At 39.7% G+C, this 25,366-nt stretch overlaps 4 protein-coding genes and 1 pseudogene across 5 annotated transcripts; 2 read left to right on the top strand and 3 right to left on the bottom strand.

Annotated features, from left to right (window-relative positions):
* Nucleotides 1-633: 633 nt before the first annotated feature.
* LOC103942223 (laccase-12) lies at nt 634-3,374 on the bottom strand. The gene is made up of 5 exons (XM_018646248.2): nt 3,029-3,374; nt 2,754-2,905; nt 2,249-2,622; nt 1,095-2,060; nt 634-986 (listed from the first exon to the last, which is right to left on the bottom strand). The coding sequence occupies exons 1-5, from the start codon at nt 3,155-3,157 to the stop codon at nt 856-858; spliced, it is 1,752 nt and encodes a 583-aa protein (XP_018501764.2). The 5' UTR covers nt 3,158-3,374; the 3' UTR covers nt 634-855.
* Nucleotides 3,375-7,877: 4,503 nt separating this feature from the next.
* LOC103942221 lies at nt 7,878-11,111 on the top strand (annotated as a pseudogene).
* Nucleotides 11,112-12,864: 1,753 nt separating this feature from the next.
* Nucleotides 12,865-15,985, bottom strand: LOC103958660 (probable leucine-rich repeat receptor-like protein kinase IMK3). Its single transcript, XM_009370952.3, is given in 3 exon segments — nt 12,865-13,679; nt 13,790-14,026; nt 14,029-15,985. Coding segments are annotated over 3 exon segments (2,466 nt in total). The 5' UTR covers nt 15,641-15,985; the 3' UTR covers nt 12,865-13,062.
* Nucleotides 15,986-19,959: 3,974 nt separating this feature from the next.
* LOC103958661 (PRA1 family protein B1-like) lies at nt 19,960-20,960 on the bottom strand. The gene has a single exon (XM_009370953.3). It carries the CDS (start codon nt 20,817-20,819, stop codon nt 20,184-20,186), a length of 636 nt encoding a protein of 211 aa, XP_009369228.2. The 5' UTR covers nt 20,820-20,960; the 3' UTR covers nt 19,960-20,183.
* Nucleotides 20,961-21,288: 328 nt separating this feature from the next.
* On the top strand, nt 21,289-25,364 carry LOC103942218 (biotin carboxyl carrier protein of acetyl-CoA carboxylase 2, chloroplastic). Of its 2 annotated transcripts, none has more exons than XM_009352416.3 (9): nt 21,289-21,502; nt 22,177-22,386; nt 22,703-22,767; nt 23,236-23,289; nt 23,835-24,089; nt 24,204-24,266; nt 24,734-24,802; nt 24,888-24,933; nt 25,098-25,364. In XM_009352416.3, the coding sequence occupies exons 1-9, from the start codon at nt 21,469-21,471 to the stop codon at nt 25,157-25,159; spliced, it is 858 nt and encodes a 285-aa protein (XP_009350691.2). In that variant the 5' UTR covers nt 21,289-21,468; the 3' UTR covers nt 25,160-25,364. The 2 variants fall into 2 exon arrangements, with proteins under 2 accessions (XP_009350691.2, XP_009350689.2); XM_009352414.3 differs by having other exon boundaries at nt 21,291-21,502; nt 22,694-22,767.
* The last annotated feature ends 2 nt before the right edge of the window (nt 25,365-25,366 follow it).

The raw sequence follows: 25,366 nt of genomic DNA, 5'->3' as shown, positions 1-25,366 counted from the left end.
TCCATCCCCTGAAAGATGCAGGCATGATAAATTTTAATCATAGATGAACTGATCGGATTAACCAACCAAACTTTTTAGTCATTATACCAGTGGCATAGTCAGGATTTTCAAATAATGAGATCATAATATCAACCAAAAAAGCTTCATTGGATAATTTCGTCGAGCACCTAGTAGGCACCTGTAAATTCTTGTCAATACTGAAAGTTTATGTCAACATATGTCGACAACTACTATTATTTGTGGAGACTGGTCGATGGTGAATGCAAGATACTGTAGAGTAATTTTGAAAACTGCTAAAGCTTTTCAACTAAAGTATTTCATTGAGTACATGGTGAGCACAATAAAGTCGCACTCAAGAAGAGAGAAAAGGAAGACAAAGATGATAGAAGAAAATAGAAGAAGTAGGACGAAAAGGTTGTAGTTTAGTTTGCCTTAACGGTTTATAAGGGTCAAATACAATACACAAACAAATATACATGAGGTTTTTGAAGTTGATGGGGTCAAGGGCAACTAATGACCCCATGTTGACTTCGGCACAGTATTATGTACTGAATAGAAGCGAAGACCTCGTAACGATCGTACGCTAGTAAAAAGTCATAACAAACCTTGTAGATACTTAAAAACAAGTAAGCGTAATTGCTTGATTCTCAAGAAGTTCTTCTAACCAATAGTAGTTTTTGTTACGTGAGGATAGGTATACATATCCTAAACAATAAAACAGATCGAGTAAGAAATAGACCCCCAAATGCAGGGGAAACTCAAACAACAACGAAATCATATAAGTGATAAAAGGGGAAAATGAAAACTCGGTAATCGAGTTTTACAAAAGTTGCTATCGAGATGATCTATCGATTCTTAACAAAGAGGCAGATCCGCCGGTGGTGGGTTGATTGACTGCAATGCTCCAACTCCATTGTCCACCAAGAACACCATGGCCAAACCCCAGTGGATGTGAACATCCAAGTGACAATGCATCATCCATGCACCTGCATATATCAAATATTTATTAAATATATATAATATTAAAAACATTGATATAGAGTTATAATAGTTTAGAACAGAATATCGTCTAATTTAAAATGTGAAATTGTTACCTGGATTGTCAGCGACAAATCGGATGACAGCCCATCCATTGGCAGGCACTGCCACTGTGTTCCTCAAAGGTGGATCAACAAGGTTGAATTTTTTGGTATCAGTTTTGGCATTGAAATTTCCAAAACCTTCGGCGAGGATGTAAAAATCGTATCCGTGAAGATGGATAGGATGGTTTTCGGGTGTGACTATGCTTGTGTCCTGCAGCACAAGTTGCACCCTTGATCCATACTTCAACTTGTATCCTCTAGTGCCCGACATTGGTTGCCAGAGAGAGCGACTCACATTGCCTGTGTAGCCGAATTTCTGCGGAGGGTTTGCTGGAAAATCAGTAGTAAAAACTCCAGGGATGTTCTGTTGGTAAGCCTGCAGGATTGAGTTGTTGTTTGGAAGCACAAATGATACATTGTTCATGCTGGCAGTGAAGCGTGTCCCATTCGGACCTTGGCACCTTTGGGATCCAAAGTTTTTCGGGCAGTTGTTGAGCCCAAGACCGATTGTGAAGAACAGGTTTTCGTCGATTTCAGTAGGGACTTCAACTTTTCTTGGACTTTTGAAGCTCTTGGTGAAAGCAGAAGCAGTGTTTGTGTCATTGAAAGCAGGGAGTTGTGGCATAATTGGTTTGGCTGTGGGACCCTTTTTGCAATTGGGGCTGCAAGGGGCAGATTTGTATTCAAGAATGGCTGTGGTAGTGGTGTTGTCGAAAGCTGCATTTTGAGCGCTGAAATAAGCACGCGCCGCCAAGTAGTACCTGGCTGGTGGCTGGTCACCGGTGATTAAAACATCGGTGGTCTGGCCAGGGCCTAGCATGAGCACCGTGGTAGTGAAAGGTTTGGTGTAGGAGGCATCAGCACTAACAACGGTGAGTTTGTGGTTGGCCACGGAGAAGAAAAGAGGTTGGTTGAGGGCGGCATTGATGACTCTAAGAAGGTTGGTCTCGCCGGAGTCTATAGGAACTATGACAGTGTCTGCATAATTAATTACAATTAAAATTTAGCTAATAACATTGTGTGACAGTACATTAAATTTATTTGTTACATCAATTAATAACATCAGTTTAACTTAGTTGATCATATTATGTTCACGGCACGTAAACTTTTGTTGTTACATTAATATTATAATGTTTTATAAAGGGTGGAAGCAATTTTGGAATTACCTTTGCTTGAGCAATTGTAAAGATCACCAGGTTGACCATTGATGGTGTATGCATCAGAAACATTTGGAGCTCCTCCTGTCTTAGTCGCCTGCCTCAAGACATTGATAGGGTTAGCATTCCACCATTCACCAAGAAGAAGGTTTGTTTCGCGTTTCGGTTTAGTGAACGGGTAGGAGTCTCCTTGTTTAGGATGAATGATGAGTGCTCCGTAAACGGTGGCTCTAAGCCATGAGCTGTGAGCATGCCACCACAGAGTACCTTCTTGCCCTTGAATTGTAAACCGGTAAGTGTAGCTCCCTCCTGGCCTAATTGGACACTGAGTCACAAATTCTGGCCCATCTGCCCATCCAGTTCTCATCTGCCTAATCCCATGCCTGAAACATTCATTTTTTATGAGAAAGTGAGGAAAATGAATGTTAATTTTCTTACGTGACTGTCTGACAACATACGTAGCATGTACGTAAAAGCTGGTATTCATGTACATGCATGCATGCACGTTAGTTACCAGTGGATGGTGATGTTGTATTGAGCTCTGTTGGTGACTTTGACGACAAGAGTATCGCCATTATTTACTTCTAAGGTTGGTCCAGGGAACTGTCCATTCACTGTGATGGAGTTTCGGGATTTGCACAGCCTCTTCACTGGTGTTGCTTGAATCTGTGTGTTCCATTTAAATGTTAATTAATATGATGAGTAATACTATTAAGTATATAAGAAGAAGAAACATGAAGGGGACTAAAATATATGCAAGTATACAGGCGATATAGAAATTAAACTTACAACAAACTCATGCTTATGAGTTTTGGGTTCTGCCAAGGACATTGTTGACGAAGCCACGAGAAGGCAAAGGCCAAACAGGCATAACGAGAAGCAAATTTTGTTGCCGATAGTAGCGTTGAGTGCATCCATCCGGATTGATTATCTGTTTCGTTAGAGAGAATGTGGTAGTTTGAGTGCTGAAGTGATAGAGTGGTCGGGGATGCTTTTTATAGTAAATTTTGAGGAGAGAGATTTTGTTTTGAAGTTGGCAGATTAGGTTTTGATTCGAAAAACGGTAAGGTTCTTGAGCAAACTTAGTTCAACCCTGTACGAGTTGTTGCACCCACTTGCCCATACATCCCAAGCGAATTATTTCTTCAATACTTGTTTCTCAAGTCTTCTTTATAGGATTGAATAATCCAATAAAAGCATGTTTGTCAATGCAAATACGAAAAGAGTTAAATTCCGTTTTTCTTTCCCATCGGGAAGACAATCGCAACGGTTTTTAAAGACCAAAACTAAATGGGTAATGCTAGAAAGACCATCAAATGACATGGTTGTGAATATTGAATTATTACTTACGTGTTGATTAACGTGCTTATTTCTTATTGGTTGACACATCACATGATTTACAAATGTAAAAAAATTAGTCTACCTAACATTACTCAAACTAAATTAGAAGCATAATCATAAATTCATAATAGTCAAACTCATTATTGTTCTCTTTTTCTATATCCAAACAAAGAAATCTATTTTGACACGAACTAGAGTAATGAACCTTAAACCCTAAAGTAACCTTTTAAAAAAACGAGATTGATGTAGTGATACTATTTTACGTCTTTGAGAACGCATGGAGCCTTTGATTATGTTGACGAAAGTTATGTGGCATCACATACAAATGGAGCTAGCACTCGATTGAAGTGTCCCGTCGAGAGATTTATAACTTAACCCCAAATTATATAACAAATCGATATTGATCACTTTCTGTGTTGACCATGCATAGTCTTTTCTTGAAGTTAATTAATTAGATGAAGAACCAAGAGGGAAAGAGTATAAAAACTCTATAAATCTTGCATGAATTCGTCACACTATTTTTTCCTTCCTAATGTGGTACTCGAAATCAAAAAGCAGTGTGCTTAAAGTCCATGCTTTAGGGAAAAGTGGAAAAGCAATTAGCTTGAGAAAAATATAAGTGGGATGGTTGTTCTTTTTTGACATCTTTTTTCTCAATAAACAAAAATTATCCACACTCGTTAAATTTGTTATCATATGATACATTATTTTTTAGAAGTTGCAATAACTTAAATATAAGAGTGAGATTTTCGTAAAACATAAATTGTTCCTTGTAAATCATTCTCCAGGTGTAGACACTAAGTCAGTCGAAATCAAAGCCTTAAGTATGAAGACAACTAATTCATTAATAGCATTCTACTACAACATCTAGGATTAGGCTAACACCGCCAAAAAGAGAAAATGGTTAAAGAAAAGGCCCACAAATCCACAATGATGTTGTACTAGGTCACGTTATATCGATGCTAATTAGTTGGTTAGAAACAAGTAGAGATGGTCGAGCATTGAGCTAACTTATTATTATTAATTAATTAAATGTTAAAATTAAGTGGACCAAGCACGATCAAATCTCAATTACCACGGAAGTAGCCCAGTAGTTAGGGATAAATTCTAGGTCCATATTTTATACAGTATGTTCTGGGTTTGAGACCTGACACTGATGAATCGCATGATATTGGTTAGAGGGGGCTGAAATGTCTCTGTGACTCTTCTCGACTTCGAAAAAATGAATTGACGTGACGAAGCCACTGCCCTATCTTTTGGAAAAAAAAATAAAAAAAAAAAAAAAAATAAAAAAAGCAAGATCAACTCTCAAGTTTGCCGTTTGAAGGGAGAATGAGTAGATTAATTAAGTCATCTCTCTACAATTAGGTGGCATGTGTTGCATGCTTTACAATGCATCCAGATGTTGATTGGGTCTAAGAACAATTCAGTTACAGAGAGAGAGATATTTAAAACAGAAAATTTAATAATTATTTACATGTTAATTGTTAGGGTTGTCTCTAAGCCAAGAATGGAACCATAGCATCTCAAAATCAGAAGATATTTAGCAATGCCTGGTTTAGCTATAACATTTTGATTTGTCTTTTCAACTCTAGTGCTTTAGCTTGTAGGCCAAAAATAAGATCTAAGGCTATTTTCCTTTTACTAATTGTATAGAGATCTAAGAGATCTTATCATTAATTGTATATCAACGAGTCTCTCATATTTATCAGGTATGTGATTGGTTATTAATTATATATAATCAATTTCATCATAACAGGTATGTCACGTTGTATTAATGTACAACATTTCTCAAACCTAGTCGAAGACATGCGAGGATATATCGGACATAAAACTTACGTGCTTTGCTGTGATGGGATAATTGCTTCTACCGTACTATCATGTGACAAGCTCTATATTCAATCATGTGACGAGTGCTGTTAAAACGTTAACAAATGTTCCCTCACTCCCTTATAGGTAATTTTATTTTTCTTACTTGCGGAGTATTCAAATGAGTACATGCATGTTTGGAAGTGATAATTATTGGCAAAGCCAAATCGACCAGACAAGATGAAAATTCCGTTGGTCATCACTTTGAATGGAAGCATGTCATTCATGTCTACACACCAGAAACTCGGTCATATAGTGGAAGGAAGAAGATCAAGAGGGAGGGAGGGGAGGGAAGGTGTTAGATAATTGAATTAGATAGGTGAACAAGATTATATGATGGCAATTAACACATTGTTGGTTGAGTTTGTTATGTATTGACTTTTATATTCAGAATCTTCATTTGACGACAACATCATAAAGTACAATATTGAAATTCGTAATATGCAAAGAAACCACAAGTTCCTTGTCAAACTTGTCCACGATATGGTGAAACATCTTTTTACATTTCACATATTCTCTGTTAATTTCGTTTTTTCATCACGTTCAAATTATTCAATTCGACGATCGAAAATTAAGAAAGTAGAAGGTAAAAAAAAGTGTATGGATAGTGTTTTTTTCCTTTTTCCTTTTAAAAAAAAAGGACAATTGATGGCAAGTCACGGTTATCTATCCCTTCTAAGCCCGGAGATGCTATAGAGACCATGCCCGTGACCATAGTCAAGCAGACTCACCAGCCTTGAGTATCGAACCCGAAACCTCCACATTATTTTTCTTAGTTTAATAAATTATTTTTTTATCTGCTTCTTTACTTGGGTTTTCGATCGTTTTCATTGGTAGTTGTAGGTGGGTGTGAAGTTAATTACAATTCTAATATTGTCGTTAGTGCCTGACCCTAAAAAGGGCCTTTGGAAGCTTGTCACGCCCTAAATAACGTGTAGGATACTTCCTTTCTTTTTCATAGTTCGTACCATGGAATAAAATCCATCAAAGACTAATCCTCTATCTTTTTGTGATTCGATTATATACCTCTTCAGGTAAATCTGCAATTTGAACTGCAAATATGTACTTCCTTATAACTAATAACGAGTTTTTTAAAATCTAGGAGAAGCAAAGACACGTAACGTGATAACTTACAACAGACATAATTTGAATACTAAAATATTGTACAACATGTGAAAAGATTTGAAACAAAACACATACGAACAATTTTAAAGAAGTATGTGGTAAATACACAACCTTACTAGCAGTTACGTAAATAAAGACTAAAAAGAGAAAGTGCTTATTTTTTTTTTCTCCAAGGTAAAACAACATCAAAAAATGGAGTTCCAATCAGGGCCCCGTAAAGTAAATCATAATAGTATGGTCTGGCAACCGATTATTCATGTTGTCGAACAGACTTTGTAAGTATTAATTACTAAGTTCAATCATACGTTAATACTGTCTTTAATTTAATCACATAAACTCAACAACAATGATAAGTGTAAGTGATAGCTGTCATTGGAGCTCTAAGAGCATCTTCAAAGAAGATGTCAAAATTGCTACGTAGGCATACAATAGTAAAAAAATGGCAGCAAACTCTCTCCAACCGAGCCTTCAATTTCTTATGCGGCGCTGAGTCATTTGAAGGTAAAGCCTTTTGTTGTCAAATTTGATAGCAGATGTCAAATTCATTAAATGATTTTTAATAGATTAATATAATATATAATAAATGTTGTTATGTTTTTGAAATATTTGATTGGTTGACTTAATTATTGAACTCCACAAAAAGATAAAAAGTTTATTAAATGACATTATTATTTAACATATCGGATTGAGCAAAATATTGTACAAAATTTCAAATTGCCACATAAGCTATCAACTATTATTTTGATATTTAAAATTTGACATTTCTTTTAATGATGCTTTAAAACATCTCAAAATATATCGGTACAATTAAAAGTGTTGACCTACTACTTTTAAATATCTTGGTATAACATAAAACTATTCTTCCCGTTCTTCTTAACTTGTATTGACCCAAACATAAAACGCAGATTGGGTCCTCGTCAAGTCAAATCTTGCATGCCCAAACCCCGACAAAAGCTTCAGTTCTGGCCCAACCACCTGGCCCGATCCAATTGCCTGTAGACAAGGCGGCAACAGACAAATCTTAGATTTCAGGCCTACTTGGGCCTCTTAACAGAAGCCCAATCAAAGCCCAACTTCTCAAGCACTGACGTTAACACGTGGCAGCCTATGTGGCGGAAGCAGCGTCATAACCACCACGTACGCAAAAGAGGTTGCCCATTGGCCCGCCCGAGTCACTCAACTCGCTACTCACTAAAAACTCACTACCTTCCTTGCCGTGTAATCCCCGGTTTCAAATGCAGCACTGCTCCTCCACCACCACCCACCACCCATCTCCTCCCTCTTCTTCTCCTCCTCCGCCCAAACCCTGCTTCCATTTATCATTTATTTAAATATTAATTTTTAATTTCCCGGCAAAAAAAAGAGGGAAAAATGATGAGGCAGGAAAACCACGGCGACCAGGAGGCCGATCTCCACGCATCCCAAGACGACATGGAATCTCTCGTCCTCGACGAGCCACCCTCATCCAACGGCCAATCCTCTCCCTCCGCGTCCACCTCCGTAGACCGCCACTCCGCCACCGCGACACCAGCCACCTCCTCGCAAGGCTTCAATTCGATCCTTGAACCCCCGTCTTACGCCGACGCCATCTTCACCTCGTTCGATTCCTCCTCATCCAACGGCCACGACTGCCCCAAGCCCTCCTCTTATCAATCGGAGTCTCCGACAAGATCCGAATTTCTCAAGATATGGGTCACGGACCCTCAGAAAGAGCTCGAGCTCTCCAATTCGCTTGTTCCCGGCGGGACCTCGTACTACACGTACCTGATCACCACCCGGACCAACATGCCCGAGTACGGCGGGCCCGGATCCGAGTTCACCGTCCGGAGGCGGTTCAAGGACGTGGTGACGCTGGCGGACCGGCTATCTGAATCGTTTCGCGGGTTCTTCATCCCGATCCGACCCGATAAGAGCGTGGTGGATAGCCAGGTGATGCAAATCGAGCAATTCGTGGAGCTGCGGAGGGTGGCATTGGCGAAGTACCTGAACAAGCTCGCGGTGCATCCGACGATCAAGAAGAGCGAGGAGCTGAGGCTGTTTTTGGTGGTGAAGGGGAAGCTGCCGCTGACGAGGAGCGTGGACATGGCGTCGCGGATGCTCGACTGGAGCAGTGAGGCTGCCGAGGCAGTTAACGGGCGAGGTGACGGCTGTGACGGATGTGAATGAGGCCGCGCAGCCGGCCAAGGGCGGCAGGGACTTGCTGAGGATCTTCAGGGAGCTGAAGCAGTCGGTGGTGAACGATTGGGGAGGCGTGAAGCCAACGGCGGTTGAGGATGATAAGGAGTTTTTGGAGAGGAAGGAGAAGGTGGTGGAGTTTGAGCAGCAGCTTAGCAATTTGTCTCAGCAGGTATTGTTACTAATTTTGAAATGCCGTGCATTTATGTTTGTTGGTAAGATTCAACGTATTTGTGTGTTCAAATCCAAATGTTAGCCAATTATTATGATAGACTAGTGTGATCATGATGATCTTATGATGAAAGAAACCTTGCGGCGCCATTAGGATCAGTTGCGGGATTTCGAAGTTAAAAGCTTTACCATTTCTGTTAGCATTGTCTGCTCTAAACTTGGCAACTTAGTATACAGTAGAGAAGAATTGGCGAGGTTTTCGGTTACTTAGAACTTATTGAGCTGGATGGTTTGCAGGCTGAATCACTAGTAAAAGCTCAGCAGGACATGGGAGAGACTATGGGAGAATTGGGGTTGGCGTTTGTGAAGCTGACCAAGCTTGAGACGGAGGGAGCCATGTTCGAGTCTCAAACAATACGAGCCAATGACATGAAAAATGTGGCTACTGCTTCTGTTAAAGCTAGTCGATTATACCGGGAGTTAAATTCGCAAACGGTCAAACATTTGGTAACTTACACAAGCTATCCTAGACATTAAATTTGTGGAAAACGAGTCATATTTGATCCTCATAAGAGGATAATCTCTGTCGTGTTATCTTAAGCCTAATTTTACATGTTTATTGCAGGACAAACTTCATGAATATCTTGGAGTAATGCTAGCAGTCAATAGTGCATTTTCAGACAGATCAAGTGCTTTACTGACGGTTCAGACTCTTTCATCAGAATTAGTTTCGTTGCAGTCCAGGATTGAGAAGCTTGAAGCTGCAGCATCCAAAATATTTGGTGGTGACAGGTCCAGGATGCGGAAAATAGAGGAGCTTAAAGAAACTTTAAAAATTAGCGAGGATGCTAAATCTTGTGCAGGTCAGAGAGTATGAACGAATCAAGGTAACATCTTAAGCCATCTAGAACTTAGGCTATTCGGTTTGTATCCTTGGTTTCGAGATTCATTTAATCATAAATAGCATCCTCTATATCCTCGCTTCCTTTTTATGACCTAAAAATCTGCAAACAGTATATGCACAGTCATAAATTTTGTTAATTTTCACCAGTCTGGTTAAGTATAGCTATGACTGTCCTAGTATACCTAGGGAGCTGTTATTCTGAGTTTCATCTCAATATATTTGCACTAGCGTTTCAAATTTTGAAATCTTGTCAATACCATTACCAACTGACACAGAACAGAAACTATAGGGGAGCGAGGAAGGGTGGGTAGGTTTCTTCGACACCCAAAGAGAATCCTCGAATCCACCAAGGGCCGAAGTACTGACCAAGAAAGGAAGCAACAAAGAATAACTATTCTAGAATATTTGATTACCCAAGCAACAAGAAAACCTAAGGACTAATCAACAAGATAAGATAGTTATCAGATGGAGCTGTTATTCTTCTTTTGGCAAGATACACCATCATGTATAAATTGCTTTTGTGCAGGCGCACCTGACGGTTCTCCATTCTTACTGAACTAACATGAAAATATTTGTGTTGCTTCTGGTTTCTGGCAACCAATTTTTATTTAACATTCGTTCGTGCTGTCTTTTGGTTCACGTTTATCTTTGTGTGTTATCTAAGGCATGCGCTCGCATTGCTGAATATTCCTTATCTAATCACTCGATTACTATACTAGAATGCGACTCCTTTGGTCAAGCATATTTGTTTCGGTTCCCGTTTTGATTATTCACAATGCCAAACTAAGAGTTCTAATTTGATTGGAAGAAGTAAGATCTCATTTTATACATGATGTGTTTGAGTACGAACTCCAAGCATGATTGTTGGTGAATCTGTATGCAGGAAAATAACAGGAGTGAGCTCGAAAGGCTCGACAGAGAGAGGCACGAGGACTTCATGGGCATGCTACGAGGGTTTGTTCTTAACCAGGTACTTTCAGCCCTAAACCGCATTTTGTTGTTCGCACGCTTGTAAAACCTTCGCTTCAAATGGCATCCCGACTTCATTTTGTAAGTCCTTGAATAATAATTATGGTATGTTCTTCACATCCAACAGGCAGGATATGCGGAAAAGATGGCGAATGCTTGGGAGAAGCTTGCGGAAGAAACAGGCGGGTATGTTAAAGATGGCAGCTGACATTTTTGGCTGTAAAATTTTCGTGTTTAGCTTCTCATTCTGCTGTCTCTTTATTTCGTGCATGTACACTACTTACATCTCATTTGTGATATACCCCAATACGGACCTGACATTTTTTTGCACAACTCGTTAACACTACACAAAACGATACAAAAATAGTATGTTTCGGGCCAACCCATAAACAAGTCGGATCGTTGTTGAGTCACTTGATAAGATAACATATGACACAAACACGATCCCTTTGCTAGGTCACATTAGGCATGGTAATTTCTTACCTGACTCGTTAACCCAACACTAAACAACACGACCCCGTTAACAATTCAAATTGTTATCAAATATTTGTAAAGAATCTGTTAAGATAATATATTTGACACGATAGTGACATGAATATGATAAAGACGGCGTTAGGTCATTCTAACCAACCAAAAATAGGCTTCAGAAGGCTATTTTAACTTTCAATAGTATAATATATGCTTGGGTGTAGATCACGTTATTAATATCTCTCATCATGTCACGAGAGAATTCTAACATATTGATGATGAGATGGATACTCATTTGTGATGTAAAATAACAAAATGGTTACCGGTGGGTAAATGTCGTTAATGTAAAAGAATAATATTTGGATACTAAAAAATGAGTAGAAATTCATACTTAAATTTTCTCAAAATTGTTTGTTGTTAATTTATAGACCTTCGTGTTTATAATCAGAACTATTCATATTATAAATTATCATATAAAGATTGCCTTTGTAAAAAATCAATTAAAACTAAGACTATTTAATCATCAAACTATTTAAAAACAAATGAACGATATTGGTAAAAGCATTACGAATCGTCTATGTATTTGCTACAATAGATTGATTAAACGATCTTAGTTTTAATTTATTTTTTTTGTAAAGATGATCCTTACAATATGAGTCATAGTATGAACGATTCTAATTATAAGCACAAAGCTCTACGATTAAAACACTAAAAATTTTGAGTATGAATTCCTACTCATCTTCGAGTAGTCAAGTATCGTTGAATGTAAAATATAACTCACATGAATGTCTTGATAGAGGGGTCTGATTTCTTGCATTGAAAGTATCGAACACAGCATCATAGCGGATTAGTAAGAACAAACAGAGGCTTAATGTGATTAAGACATTAATTATTAAAGTACTAATTAATTTGATCAATTCGATGTGAAACTTTAGCAAACCGTATGCATCCCTTTGTTCTCACTCTAAGTTGGCTTTTGAGGGTAACTCTGTCGTTTGGTGAGATGTACAATTTTCGATGGGATAATACTTCTATCCTCCAATGTGGGATCCACAGATTTTTCATTTGTAAATGACATATTTTGATCAAATCAACGATCAGAACTATTTAATTTATTAATCTTCATTCGAATATCAAATTCTCTAAAAGATCATTTACATTTGAGATTGTTTAATAATTCAAATGTATAGACAATTCATTTTGAATATATTACTTGGTACTTATATTGTCGATTTGTTCTATATATTTAAATGACTAAATGATCTCTATTTGAAATGATATTTTGTAGGCTTGATCTTTAAATAAAGATCAAGAAATTGAACGGTTCCGATTATAAATTTTCTAGGTTCAAAATAGGTTATTAGCAAGAATGAATGAGCTCATCCTCCCAAGAGGAGAACGCAAGTATTATCATTTTCGATGATTGCTAATACGTTGTCGATAAACTAAACTGCACCTACGGTACATATGCAGTTCCACAAATGACTAATTAAATCTTGTATTTTTAAATGATACTTTAGTATGCATTGTCACTTACTATTATGGTCTAATAATATTCATTTTCATTTGTAGATGAGATGTCTCAAAATTCAAATCTCGGAAATGACAAGTTCGAAACCAAAGATAACTTTCATTGGCCAATAGAATTAGAACGATCAACAAAATCGCAACACTCTTAATTTAATCGAGAGAGAAAAACTGTATCTACAGACACTGATGAAGTGTAACAAAACCAAAACTAATATTCAAGAATGAAAGAATCTTGGACTAGCTACCGAACCCCTTTTTCTGAAACCCGCTTTCACTCATCACTTGCTGAAGGGGCTTCAGCTCCGTCGTCGCCGGAACTGGCGGCTGTTTCGGGTCTGATCTCTTCTAGCTGCTGCAGAACCTGTTGAACTTCTGGCCTTGCCGATGGCGAAGGATCAACACAATGCAGAGCTAGTTTCAGTGTGTTTAGCAGCTCGTCACCGATGATAGACGCGTCCCTCATCAGTTCCAAGTCGAAAACTTCGTTGGTCCACTCCTCCTTCACAATGGAAGCAACCCACTGAGGCAAATCCAAACCGTTCATCGGCTCTCCAGGAGACTTCCCTGTTAGGAGTTCCAATATGATCACCCCAAGGCTGTAAACATCAGTTTTCGTGTTGGCCTTCTTGAGCTTTGAGAGCTCCGGGGCTCGGTACCCTAGTGCTCCGGCGGTTGCAATCACGTTGGAATTGGCAGCGGCCGTCATGAGGCGGGAGAGGCCGTAATCTGAGATCTTGGCATTCGTCTGCTCATCAAGTAGGATGTTGCTGGATGTGAGGTTGCCATGGATAATGTTCTCATTGGCGTGGAGGTAGGAGAGACCTCTTGCCATGCCCTTTGCTATTCCCATTCTTGTTGGCCAATTAATCGAAGTATCCGGTCCTCGAGCTGCAACGGAACCAACCACAGTGATCAGATTGACAAACACAAAAATACGGTAAACCAAAATTGAAATCGAGGCAAAACATAGTATGCGAAATCGTTTGCATCGTGCTTACCATGGAGAAATGCTGCAAGACTCCCTCTCGGCATGTAATCGAAAACCAGAAGCTTTTCTCCCTTAGGTCCCAAGTAATAAGCCCTCAGAGCCAGAAGATTCGGGTGCCTGATTTTCCCAAGCACATTCACTTCCGTCTCGAATTCCCTCTGGCTTTTCGTAATCTTTTCTCTCAATCTCTTCACTGCAACTTCACTCCCATCCTCCAATGTCGCCTTGTACACAGTCCCAAAGGTGCTTTTCCCATAATCTCTGCCGTTGCGCACAAAAGATCATCCGCTGTGAAAGCCGTTGGCCCGGCAAAATGTACCAGTTTTCCTCCAGCATCTCCTCCGGATTCAGCTTCTCCACCAATGGCCGGAACACCCTTTTCGGTCCTCGCAGCTCCAGCCCTTGCTGCGCCTGTGCCATCCTTGCCTTTCGATGCAGCTCTTTTTCTTATCAAGCAGCAGAGCAGAATGCAACAGAGTACAAACAACACTACCAAAAGAACTCCTGCTGCTATAAGAATTTTGTCTTTGGTACCAAGTCTGTGGCGGAGCTTCGCAGTCTCCGGGCCTGGAGCCGGGACACTCTGAGACGGTGCCTTGGAAGGGCATGGAGTTGAAGCACTGTACCCGCACAGCTGAACATTCCCGACGAAGGAGCTCGAATTGAACTTCTGGGAGAGAGGAGCGGGGACAGCACCAGAGAGGTTGTTGTAAGAAACATTGAGGAAAACAAGATGTGATAAACCAGCAAGAGAAGCTGGAATTTCACCACTGACATTATTCAGCGACAAATCGAGGCGGGTAAGCGTCGAAATGTTGCCAAGAGCTGCAGGAATTGGACCCTGCAATTTGTTCTTCCTCAAGTTAAGAACAGAAAGGTTTTTCAAACTTCCAAGACTTTCCGGGATTTCGCCTTCGATGTTGTTTCCTTCTAAATTCAGCTGGATTAGCGAGGAGAGATTATAGAAGCTAGAAGGCAAGCTTCCATTGATGGCATTGTTGGAAAAATCTAACATTCTAACTCTCGAAAGCCGCCCTATTTCATTCGGTATAGCTCCATTGAACTGGTTATTTCCAAGTTCAAGCTCTTGAAGCTCATTCAACTGGCCTAAAGAGCTCGGCATTGAGCCGGATAAATTGTTGTGGTGGAAAGCAAGGAATGTGAGGGAATGTGAGCGGGAGATACTACCCGGGATAGAACCCGATAGCGAATTGAAGCTCAGATTGAGCCTATAAAGTTTGGTGGAGTTAAAAATGCTGCCTGGGATTTTATCAATGAGCAAATTGTTGCTAAGATCAAGGGTTTGGAGCAGAGGACTAAACCCTAAAGAAATTGGGATTGAACCCGAAAGCTTATTGTTAAATAATTGAACTCCTCTGAGGCTTGGAAGGTACCCTAAAGATTGAGGGATTGGCCCTTCAATCTGGTTGTCATGGAGGCTCAGCTTCCTCAGCGCCTGGAGCAGTCCGATTTTCTCGGAGATTCTGCCACCTAACCCCCTCCAGGGAAGCTCGAGCACAATCACCTGCCCCTGAGCGCACTTGATTCCAGCCCATCCGCCGGAGCAGGCTCCGTAACCGCTGTCGTTCCAGCTCCTTAAGAACCCCTTTGGGTCGTCGAGCTCGTGCTTGATTGCTTGGAGGGATTGGTAGTCCGCCGCCGTGACAATGACGCCGTCCCAGATTTCGGGCCTGGCCGGGTGGAAGAAGGAGAGGAGGAGGTGGAGAAAGAGGAGGAAGTGGGGGCATTTGGGTTGGAGAGGAAGAAACTTCCATTTTTCCTTCTTCTTGTGGGAAATCCGGCTCCAATTTTGAGATGGGTAGTCGGAAAATGCGGGAAAGTTCTGACCTTTGCTGTCCATGGTCAGAAACAGAGCACCAACAATGGCGAACTGTTTATGCTTGATTCTAGAGAGAGAAAGTGAGAGTGATAAGAGAGGGAGGGAGGGAATGGAACAAGAGAAAAAGAAGTTGGTGGGATTGGGAGGACTGAGATCCTAGAGCTGTGTGTTTTAGAGACGACTAAGACAGGGCACGTGAGGGTTCTCAGAGTTCTAGAGAGAGAGAGAGAGAGAGAGAGAGAGAGTTGCTGTTTGTATTCGGTGGAGAGACAATTCATGTGGGTGGCATACGCTCTCTTCCTTACAGAAAGCCTAACGGCTAGTTTCGATTGCTGAATTCATAAATGGCATTGGCTATGGTGGATTTGGATCCCATCCGGATTCAAACGGTGGAAATATTAAAAATCTTCACATCTTAATTCATTGTACATCGTGCAATTAAAAATTATTTGAATTTTTTATATTTAAAATTAAGAGGTGTGATATCCACACATCATATTTTACTTCTTACACACCTTTTTAATTTTCGGCTGTCGGATTAGATAAATTGAAGAAGATCAACTGACAGAAATTATCAAGGATGTGTAAGAAGTAAAATGAGATGTGTGGATATCACACAAAACTGATCACACGATATACGATGAACGATTAGGATGTGAGAATCTTTAGCATCTTCACAAAGAAAATTCAAAAGATCCTCATCCGGCTAGGGTTTTTATATTTCTCTTATATATATATATATATATATATATATATATATATATATATATATGTTTGTATAATGATTTGAACATCTCGATGATCTCGTGGACGGAGGAGGAGGTGGGAAGGTTGAATTGAACTTGTTGAAGTTGGGGTCTTTTTTATTGCTTCGAAGTTTGGATGGCTCCGCCTCCCTCCTCAACGGCTATCTTTCCTTCTGGCGGGTCCCGCCATTTAAACATCGCCAGGTGAAAACCCTGCAGGAACTAGTACAGTACTGCATCCGGCAGCTTCTTTTGTCATTTTTTTGTCAAAGGACTGTTTTGCCCTTATCCCCGAGTTTGTTACTAAAATTATAGGACGGTGGTGCAAAAGCTTTAAGCTCAAGTGATAATGCGTTTGTTAATGCATTTGAGGTCTTAAATTTAATTTTTCATTTCTTACTATCGTTTGTATAATGATATAACTATTATGGGTGGATGGATGGTGTCTTATATGTTGAGAGAATTCCTTCTACTACAAGTCGTATATAACTTCGTAAATGTGACGTATGTACATAATTGTGTACAACTTGTAACCCTTCTTAGATACATCAGTGCATGCTATGTCTCATATTTCATGCATTCAAGTCTATGCGTACCTATTTTGGTTGAGCCGACTGCAAGAGGTTTCCTTTGTGTGTACCTTGAGCGGACTTATAACATGGGTGGGTGACCATAGCCGTCGTACATAATAATATCTCTTATTTTTTTTCTTTTCTTTTTTGTTTTTTACCAAAAAGCACAAGAAAACTTTAGGTGATAGCTGGATCGAATGGTTAGCTTGGATTTTTAACCCACAGGATCCTTCCAGATTTTTTTGGTGAGGATCTTAGAGATCCGTGAATCGTGTTCGTTCATCGTACATCATGTTATCATTTTTTGTCAAGTATTGTTTATGTTTATTTTTAAGTAAAAATATTTAAAATAATTTATAACCTCACAATGTACAATGAACGGATACGATTTACGAATTCTCAGGATCCTCACAAAGAGGATTCAGACTCGATTTTTAAGACCCCACGTAACTGATATAAGAAGGTGATGAAAGAGGAAGATGAAGAAAGGGGTTCATTACCTTTCATTTCATCGTTCACGTTGGAACTCAATTGGAAAACAAAATCTTTGTTTTGAACATTTGAGGGCTTGGGCCTGAGCTCATCGGCCAATAGCAACATGCCACATAATGGAGATATTGGGTATTCAACGAGCACTTCTCATGTTATTTGTATCTTTTCACTTATTTTATGACATAGGAGGCGTTTGTTTGCCCTCACTAAGTGAGATTGGATTGGACTGGACTAACTATTAGTCTAGTCATGTGTTTATTGTTGCACGGGACTAATGTTAATAAGACTAGCTAAGATTAGCCTAGACTGAGGACATCGCTAGAGGTTCTTAGCGAGAGTCCCCGGAAACCATGGGACTAGCTAAGACCCCCTCTCTGCTCTTTGTTTCACAAGATGTCAAACACATTGTTCCCGATCTCCCTTTTACACCACCAGACGACCACCACCCTCTCCCCCCTCGCCCTGAACCCACAATCACGAGACCTCAGATTCACCCATCCTCAAGATGCTTTATCGCCGTGCTCGTTGTCGAGAGGCAACAATTCTTTGCTTAGTTCCTCGGCCTCATCGACTCCTAATCTTGCTCTCCCAAAACCATTTTCAAACACAGATCTAACGAGTCTGCAACGCTTCGCCAAACAGCTTTTGTATTCGATCTCTCCTCATTTGATTCGTTGTGGGTATTTTGGTCCTTAACTCATAACTCCACCAATCTGCTCCTGGAGAAGAATCAGTCGCCGCAATGTTTCTGCTGGACTGCTTCTACGGGTTGCGGCAGAGGGAGGCCAAGGTTCTATTTCTGGGTTTGGATGGCGATTAGGATCATCTAAGGACTGGGTTGCCTAGGACAGAGAAGAAAGATGGGGAGGGAGAGAATAGAAAAATGGAGAATTGTTATGAAAAAAAAAGAAGAAAAGAATGGAGTATACTAATAATATAAATTAAATAATATAATATTAATATATGTAGAGTAAATAATATAATATTAAGATTTGTTAATTATTTTGTTTTTTAGTCCGACACTGCACCAAACGCCTTCACTAAGTCAGTCCAGCTTAGTCCCTGAAGCTAATCCAGTCTGAGATGATCCGGTGCAACAAACGCACCCATAGAGTACTGGCTTAAATACCAGACAATTAAAAAAAAATTCTTCACATAATTACCCCTCAAAGTGGAGAAAGTGATGAAATGTAGAATGAGTTCCCTTTCACTTGAGGTTTTACAAAATTAGAAATAGCAAGTCCACTTTTATTTTGTTTTCGGGCTGACCCGAACCGCACAATTAGAGAAAAGTTTGGATAGAGACACTTAAACGGAGGAGGATTCTCTCCCCTCTTATTCTCATCTTCTTCCGTCCCCTCCTTTCACTTATTGTTTTTTGTCTTATTGTCTTTATAAAAAAAAATCAATATAAGATGTTGACGTGGCTAAACAGTAATTGTTCAAATAGGAAGGGATGGAAGGGAAGAGAGATTAGGATGGGAGAGAACCATCCTCCCACTTAAACACGCCATTTATATGACACTACTCGCAGAATAATGAGAACACTGAATTTTGGTCCCGTTCTATGTGAGGAGAAATTCTCTTGTACAACCAAGACATAGTTCCAAGTATGTCACATGTACGATAAATATTTGTAAGATGTTGGAAACGTAAATCACTCATCTAATATATGCTCAACGCACATGAAGAACTCATGACAAGAGAGTATCCTTGACATAATGGTGTTCTCGGTGGGGATTTGGCGACACAATGGGACAACTATAATAACGTGTTGAACTCGTCATTAATACAAATCAAACTTAAAACCTCCCACCTCCCACCTACAAGTGGAGTACTAGACCGCAGTACCAGATATCCATCGGCAGCAATCAGCATAAGATGTTATGATCAGAAATTCTCTAGCCACGTCAAAATCTTGTGGGATAGTTGCTGCACTGCGCCGATTGACCGGCTACTCAAATCCCACAAGATTTATCCCTCGTTAGAGAAAATCCCCAATTACGAGTACTTCCAGTAAAAACAACAAAATCAAATACTAATCAGTAAAGTCAAGTGCAGATGGCTTAAGAACCCTAAAAGCCTCTTAAAAATGGCATAACCTATCTACCAGAAACACTCCGACCAATCTGGTTACATCCAACTCGAAACTAAATGAGTCTGACGTTAGTGAATCGTGATGAACTTCTATCAACATAAGATGTTAGAAAACCGACATGTTCAGAGCCACCGTTAAACCCTCGAACCATGTCATCAACGGAGGAGCCTCCGACTACAAGCGACTACAGATTTTATCCCACATCTCCATAAGTAATACCTATTGTCCTACTATAACACAAACAATGTACGTTGCTGCTTGAATTTCTTTTTATCCGAGCAAGATATTCTAATCGATTTAGTCAAAACTCTCTAGCCAATTTCGCTACGCCCGGATTTTAAATCAAAGTCTTCGACAAACAAACCATGTTCTATACAAATTATTCATGCAAATCTGGAAAATCTAATCATTCATAAGCATTAACTCACCAAATAATCAGAATATAAACATGAATTAATATCTAAATTCATCAGCATCAAAATTTGACTAAATAAATAAAACAGAAATACAAATTTCAGATCAAATCTACATGAAACCCTAGAATTTCCGCTCCAAAATTCCGCAATCAGATTAAGTTTTTATAATCTACAAGAATATCAATTGCACAGATCAGTACAAAAAAGATTTGGCCTCACCATGGTTGCGGCGAGATTCAATTAGACACGTCCAGGGACGGCAGCGGCGGAGGAGGTAGCGCCACCAAGGAACGAGAGAAATCCGGCGTTGGCGGGCTCTTGATCGTCGAGAAACAGGTCATCCGGAACCCTAAACGCCCCGTGCGCGCAAACAATGGCGAATCCGATCAACAAACCCGAGATCAGGAGCGAGCCGACGCTGGACATGAAGATGACGACCACGGTCAACACGACGAGTCCGATGAGGGTTTCGGCGTCGGAGAAAGTGCGGCCGCGTATGACGAGGGGCTGATCGGACGCTCGAAACAGGTAGAGGAAAGCCCACGCGCCGAGGAGCGAGAGTAGGACGATGAGGGAGAAAGGATGGGTGAGGAGAGAGAGGGCGAGTACGAGGGTGAGTAGGGACACGTAATTGACGCGGAAGTAGGTGAAATTCTTGCGGATCCGGGAGTAGGCATCGGTGAGGGAGTCGGGTCGGGCCAAGGCGCTCCGGTCCACGAGCTCGTACCAGGGGCGGCGCTGCGAGAAGCCGTTGCGGACGGAGGAGGATAGGCGTGAGATGAACGCGCGGAAGGCGGGGGTGGCGATCGGAGGCTGTGACTGGGCACCGACGGTCATTTGGGCGTTGGAGATCGGAAGCGTCGCTGGGGAGGCCATTATTGGGGCGTTGGATGGCGGGTGTCTTGGAGGGATGTTTTCGATTTGAAGAGGGACAAGAGGCAACAATAGCTGTTTATTTGGAGCGAATTTAGTGAAAAGGCATTCATTCCGGATTTCTTCATTTTAATTTATTAAATTTAGAATTTCAGATTATTTAAATTTGATTTAACGATTAAAATTATTATAAATTTTTAAAAAAAATCTTTATTTATAATTATTAAATTAAATTTTAATGATCTGAATTCTCAAATTTGATAAATTACGAGAAAATAATCGGAGAGATCCCTTTCCTAATTTAGTCAGGGTGAAGGCGATGAAGAAGGGGTAGGATCGAGTATGTGAAGGTATATCCTATCTAATCTTAGGTTCTCAATGTGTCATAATGCAAGACATCCACGTGGAAGACGCACAGATGTAATCCTAGAACCCGCCGCACCCGGTAAGTCCTCAACTTAAACGGAGAAACTGATGAGGGAGGCGGACATTTCGAAGATGAAGCTCCCCAACTAACCAGTGGCGCTTCGTTTTCTTCAGCTCTCGATTTTACCCCCGAAACTTCTCTTTAAATTCCCGTCTTGTACCGATTCTCTGGTTCATCCAAATCGCCGGAAAATCTCTCTCTCTCGTCTGCATTTTCCTTCCGCCAATGGAGTCCTCCGCCGCTGTCCGATCCTTCAACTGTAACTCTCTCTCTTTATCTTTATCTCTATATTTATCTCTCTCTGTATCTGTTCATTCATACATATGTACATACATACATGCATTCATGATATAAATATGTATATATTTGTGTATGTTTGAAGCTTAAGCATTATTAGCAATTTGAGCTAATTTTTTTTTGGAAAACAATTTTAGCTGTTTATTTGTTTTGATTTTTTATTTTGTGAACGAATTGATAGAGGAGGAATCAAATTGCTTTGGATTTTGGAAAAATAAATGGAAGATTTTGAGTTTATTTTGATTGTTTGTGTAGAACTAAGCATGGCTGGTTTTTGCACATAACGTTTTGGTAACGTTGAAGTAAGAAATTAGGCTCCAGTAGGTTGAGATCTGATGGGATTGATCTTGTTATCTTTAACCGGCACGGATTTCTATGATAACGATAACGAACATGTACATCGTGTTTTCTTTCTTTGTGGAGCTGAATGGATCTAATTTAACAAAGCATTCTGAATTGAAACTTGTTCAAATGCTGTGATAAAACTTGAAATATTACTGTCATTAGCATATGAAGGATTTGAAGTCCTATATGCATAATCTGTTTACGTTACTCTGCGAAGTGCAAATTATTCAACAATTATTGAGCTTTGATCCATGGTCTGGTTCTGAGTCACAAGACATTGTCAAATTTCAGGTTCTGTAGGCACGGTTTCCCATGTCGGGTCCTTGCTTGACAAGCGTGGTATGTTGCCTGTGTACAATACCAGAAGGCCCACTCCAAGTAGATCATATTTCCAAGGCTTGATGGTTAGTGAGAAGTTCATTTATTCTTCACAAAAGCGAAAGGGAGTGCTAGTATCATGTGTGAAGACATCTGAAGCTGCTAAGACTGAAAATTCCAGCGGTATGTTTGTGTCTATACAGTATTCAGTAACTAGCAAGTTTGTCCTTGTGAGTGCAATTAAATTAACCAATAACTTGTGATGTTTCCTCTTGGATATTTGTAAAGCTTGATTTCCGTTACATTGTTGCATCTGAAGATAATTTTTGTTGTTGTCAGAATAAATTTACATCTGATTTGATTTCTTTCTTTTTAGTTTCTGTTTCTTAACATTTGGGTTTTCATTTTTCTTTAAATGTGCTTACACGAGCTAATATAGTCTTGAGTAAAAATCTTAATTTCCATCTTAAATATATTTAATGTTGGGCAGTTTCAGCAGATAGTAAACCACAACGCTCATCAGAGAAAGCTGCCCAGCCCACAATTTTTCCTAGTGGATTCGAGGTGAGAATATTTACGATTCTACATAAACAAAAAAGTCATAATTGAACCAGGAATCCTTGTTTTTGTTGTATGACCCTCTGTTCTTTGTTGATGAAGCATACTTGACTTTTTCCTTCATCAGTAGATTTGCAAAGGTATTGTATGGTAACAATGGTTATACTCAAAGTAATCCTAAATCTTGCTTTGATTATGATTGCTTCTTATATCATGATATCGCAAATTGTTACTTGAACGTTTTGATGCAAGATTTTCAACTGCTTTTGAACTTTGAGAATTTGGTATAAATTCAGTCGACTTATACTTCATGCTTTAGCTTTTTGCATTACTGTGCTCCAACTATGCTCCTATTGATTCATTAAAATTTATTAGATTCTATTAATATCAACAATTTTTGGTGGATACTGATGCTGCCTCTAATGCTTTTGCACTCAACCTTCCGGTCTGACACATAGTTGTCTTTATCACCAGGCACTGATGCTAGAAGTCTGTGATGAGACAGAGGTTGCTGAACTGAAACTTAAGGTAAATATCAACACCCATCATGCAAAATGGTACTCTTGAAAAATCTATTGATGTTGCTTCATGTGTACCTAAACATAAAGCATGCATTTTATGGTAAAAACAATGTTTGTTCTTCGTTAAGAATCTGAAAAGAAGTGGATACTCAATATGTTAAGGTAATGATGAGTACATTTTTAGTGTGCCCATGGAGTTGAGTCATAGGGGACATAAATCAAACGTTTTAGTGGTAGATTATGGATTCAACTCCTGGTTAAAATTTCATTAGTTCCTCAGGCTTCTCCTGTTTTACTGGGTTGTCTAGAGTTGATTGTCATTAGAGGTGGTAAATCAACCCATTGGGTTGTTCATGGGGAACCGTTGTTACTGTTCAGACCATTGAATTTGATATCACCATAATATCAAGGTGAGATTGGTAGTGGTGATGATGGTGTAAGGTGAAATCACCAATGGGTTGATTTTCCACCTCTAATTGTCATCAGCAATTTTTTGTTTGTAGTTTACATTCTCTTCTTTCAGTTCTTTGATTGGTTATGTCTCTGTGTTAGGTTGGAGACTTTGAAATGCATTTGAAGCGGAATATTGCAGTCACCAGTGCTCCAGTGCCTAGCATCTCACCAGCAACACCACCACCTGTTCCATCTAAACCTATGGATTCAACTCCTGCTCCCCCTCCAGCATCACCACCAAAAACTTCTGAAAAAACCACTCCATTTACAAATGTATCTGTAGACAAGTTATCAAGGTTAGCAGCCTTGGAGGCTTCTGGTGCTAAGGGATATGATCTGGTTTCTTCTCCTACGGTATGTGTTGTTCCTATGTTCGAGAAACAATTTGGTTCTTTTACTTTGTCCAGGACATTAACTACGACATAGCATCTAGGGCTCACCTTCATCTTCTTTTCTTGTTGGTTCCAGGTTGGTTCATTCCGCAGGGGAAGAACGGTGAAAGGAAAGAAGCAACCTCCCATCTTTAAAGAGGTATCACTTGCATTCCTATGTTTGGCTCAACGTTTTGATTTTGTTTTTTTGCCATAATTTTAATAGGAAATTTACCTAATATGCCATTTGTACATTATCTAGAAAAAGATTTCAACATACAACATAAAACTCCCAGAATATTCTTCTAAACTCCTCATTTAGTTGAGTAAATCAAGGAATTAACTGATTAGTAAAATACTTATATATCTATCTAGAAGATTGCATTTTTGTTAATAAGATCGAATCTAATAAGCCCCATTTTAGGGACAACCGATTCTACAGGTGCTTTCATTGCAACTGCTATTAGGATTTTAGGTAATAAGATCGAGTCTAAATAAGTCCCATAACAGTGTCTCGGAATCTTGATTTCTTTATCCAAATAATGAATGTATTGTAGGGTCACAATTTGTATAACCAACTTGGCAACATAACCTCAATCTGGCTTCTCTTGATTCCAAACTTTACAGGGTGATTTGATAAAAAAAGGACAGGTAATCGGATATGTGGATCAGTTTGGCACCGAACTTCCTGTGAAGGTACGTTTTCCATTTCAGTTCCCTTAATGCCAAGTGTTTCATGACAGACATATCGCTCATGACGGATTCTTGATGTGTTGGGCAGACTGATGTGGGTGGAGAAGTTTTGAAGCTCCTCTTCAACGACGGAGGTATAGTGACTATTATCATTTTTCGATGCAGTAGTTTAATGTTATCAAGTTTGTCATATATACGGTCGTATATTGTGAACTTAATCTAAACCCTACAATTGTCAAGGCTTAAAAGGCTACGAAGGCTCTCTTATTCGTTTATTTGAACTGTTAATGATGTGCAGAAGCAGTTGGTTTCGGAGACCCCCTTATCGCTGTCTTGCCCTCATTTGCCGGTATCCAGTGAGCTCTCACTCTCTATCTTTCTCTTCCCTGTAATCGCTATTGAAAAGCTCCGAAGCTTGCTGTTTTCCGCAGTCAATTCTTCCCGTCGTCTGGTTTACCTTGTGGCATTAGAGGACACGTAAATTTTGCGATATGTATTTCGATATTTATGGTCAGTAAAATTGACTCTGGATCGATCGAGCAATAATTTGATTTAGCTTTTATTATC

The sequence above is a fragment of a genome, unplaced genomic scaffold (assembly GCF_019419815.1).
Source record: "Pyrus x bretschneideri cultivar Hongxiangsu unplaced genomic scaffold, Pyrus_bretschneideri_v1 Contig4, whole genome shotgun sequence".
NCBI classification, from domain to species: domain Eukaryota; kingdom Viridiplantae; phylum Streptophyta; class Magnoliopsida; order Rosales; family Rosaceae; genus Pyrus; species Pyrus x bretschneideri.
This window is presented reverse-complemented; position numbering and strand designations above follow the sequence as displayed.

What these genes read in the sequence shown, in the direction of transcription:
- LOC103942218 (XM_009352414.3), top strand. Translation starts at nt 21,469, where the DNA reads ATGGAGTCCTCCGCCGCTGTCCGATCCTTCAACT. An exon ending in TTTTTCCTAGTGGATTCGAG is followed by an intron (nt 22,768 to 23,235) that starts GTGAGAATATTT and finishes CTTTATCACCAG; the next exon opens with GCACTGATGCTAGAAGTCTG. An exon ending in TTGCTGAACTGAAACTTAAG is followed by an intron (nt 23,290 to 23,834) that starts GTAAATATCAAC and finishes TCTCTGTGTTAG; the next exon opens with GTTGGAGACTTTGAAATGCA.
- LOC103958661 (XM_009370953.3), bottom strand. Translation starts at nt 20,819, where the DNA reads ATGGCCTCCCCAGCGACGCTTCCGATCTCCAACGCCCAAATGACCGTC.
- LOC103942223 (XM_018646248.2), bottom strand. Translation starts at nt 3,157, where the DNA reads ATGGATGCACTCAACGCTACTATCGGCAACAAAATTTGCTTCTCGTTA. An exon ending in CTCATAAGCATGAGTTTGTT is followed by an intron (nt 2,906 to 3,028) that starts GTAAGTTTAATT and finishes TGGAACACACAG; the next exon opens with ATTCAAGCAACACCAGTGAA. An exon ending in TACAACATCACCATCCACTG is followed by an intron (nt 2,623 to 2,753) that starts GTAACTAACGTG and finishes TGAATGTTTCAG; the next exon opens with GCATGGGATTAGGCAGATGA.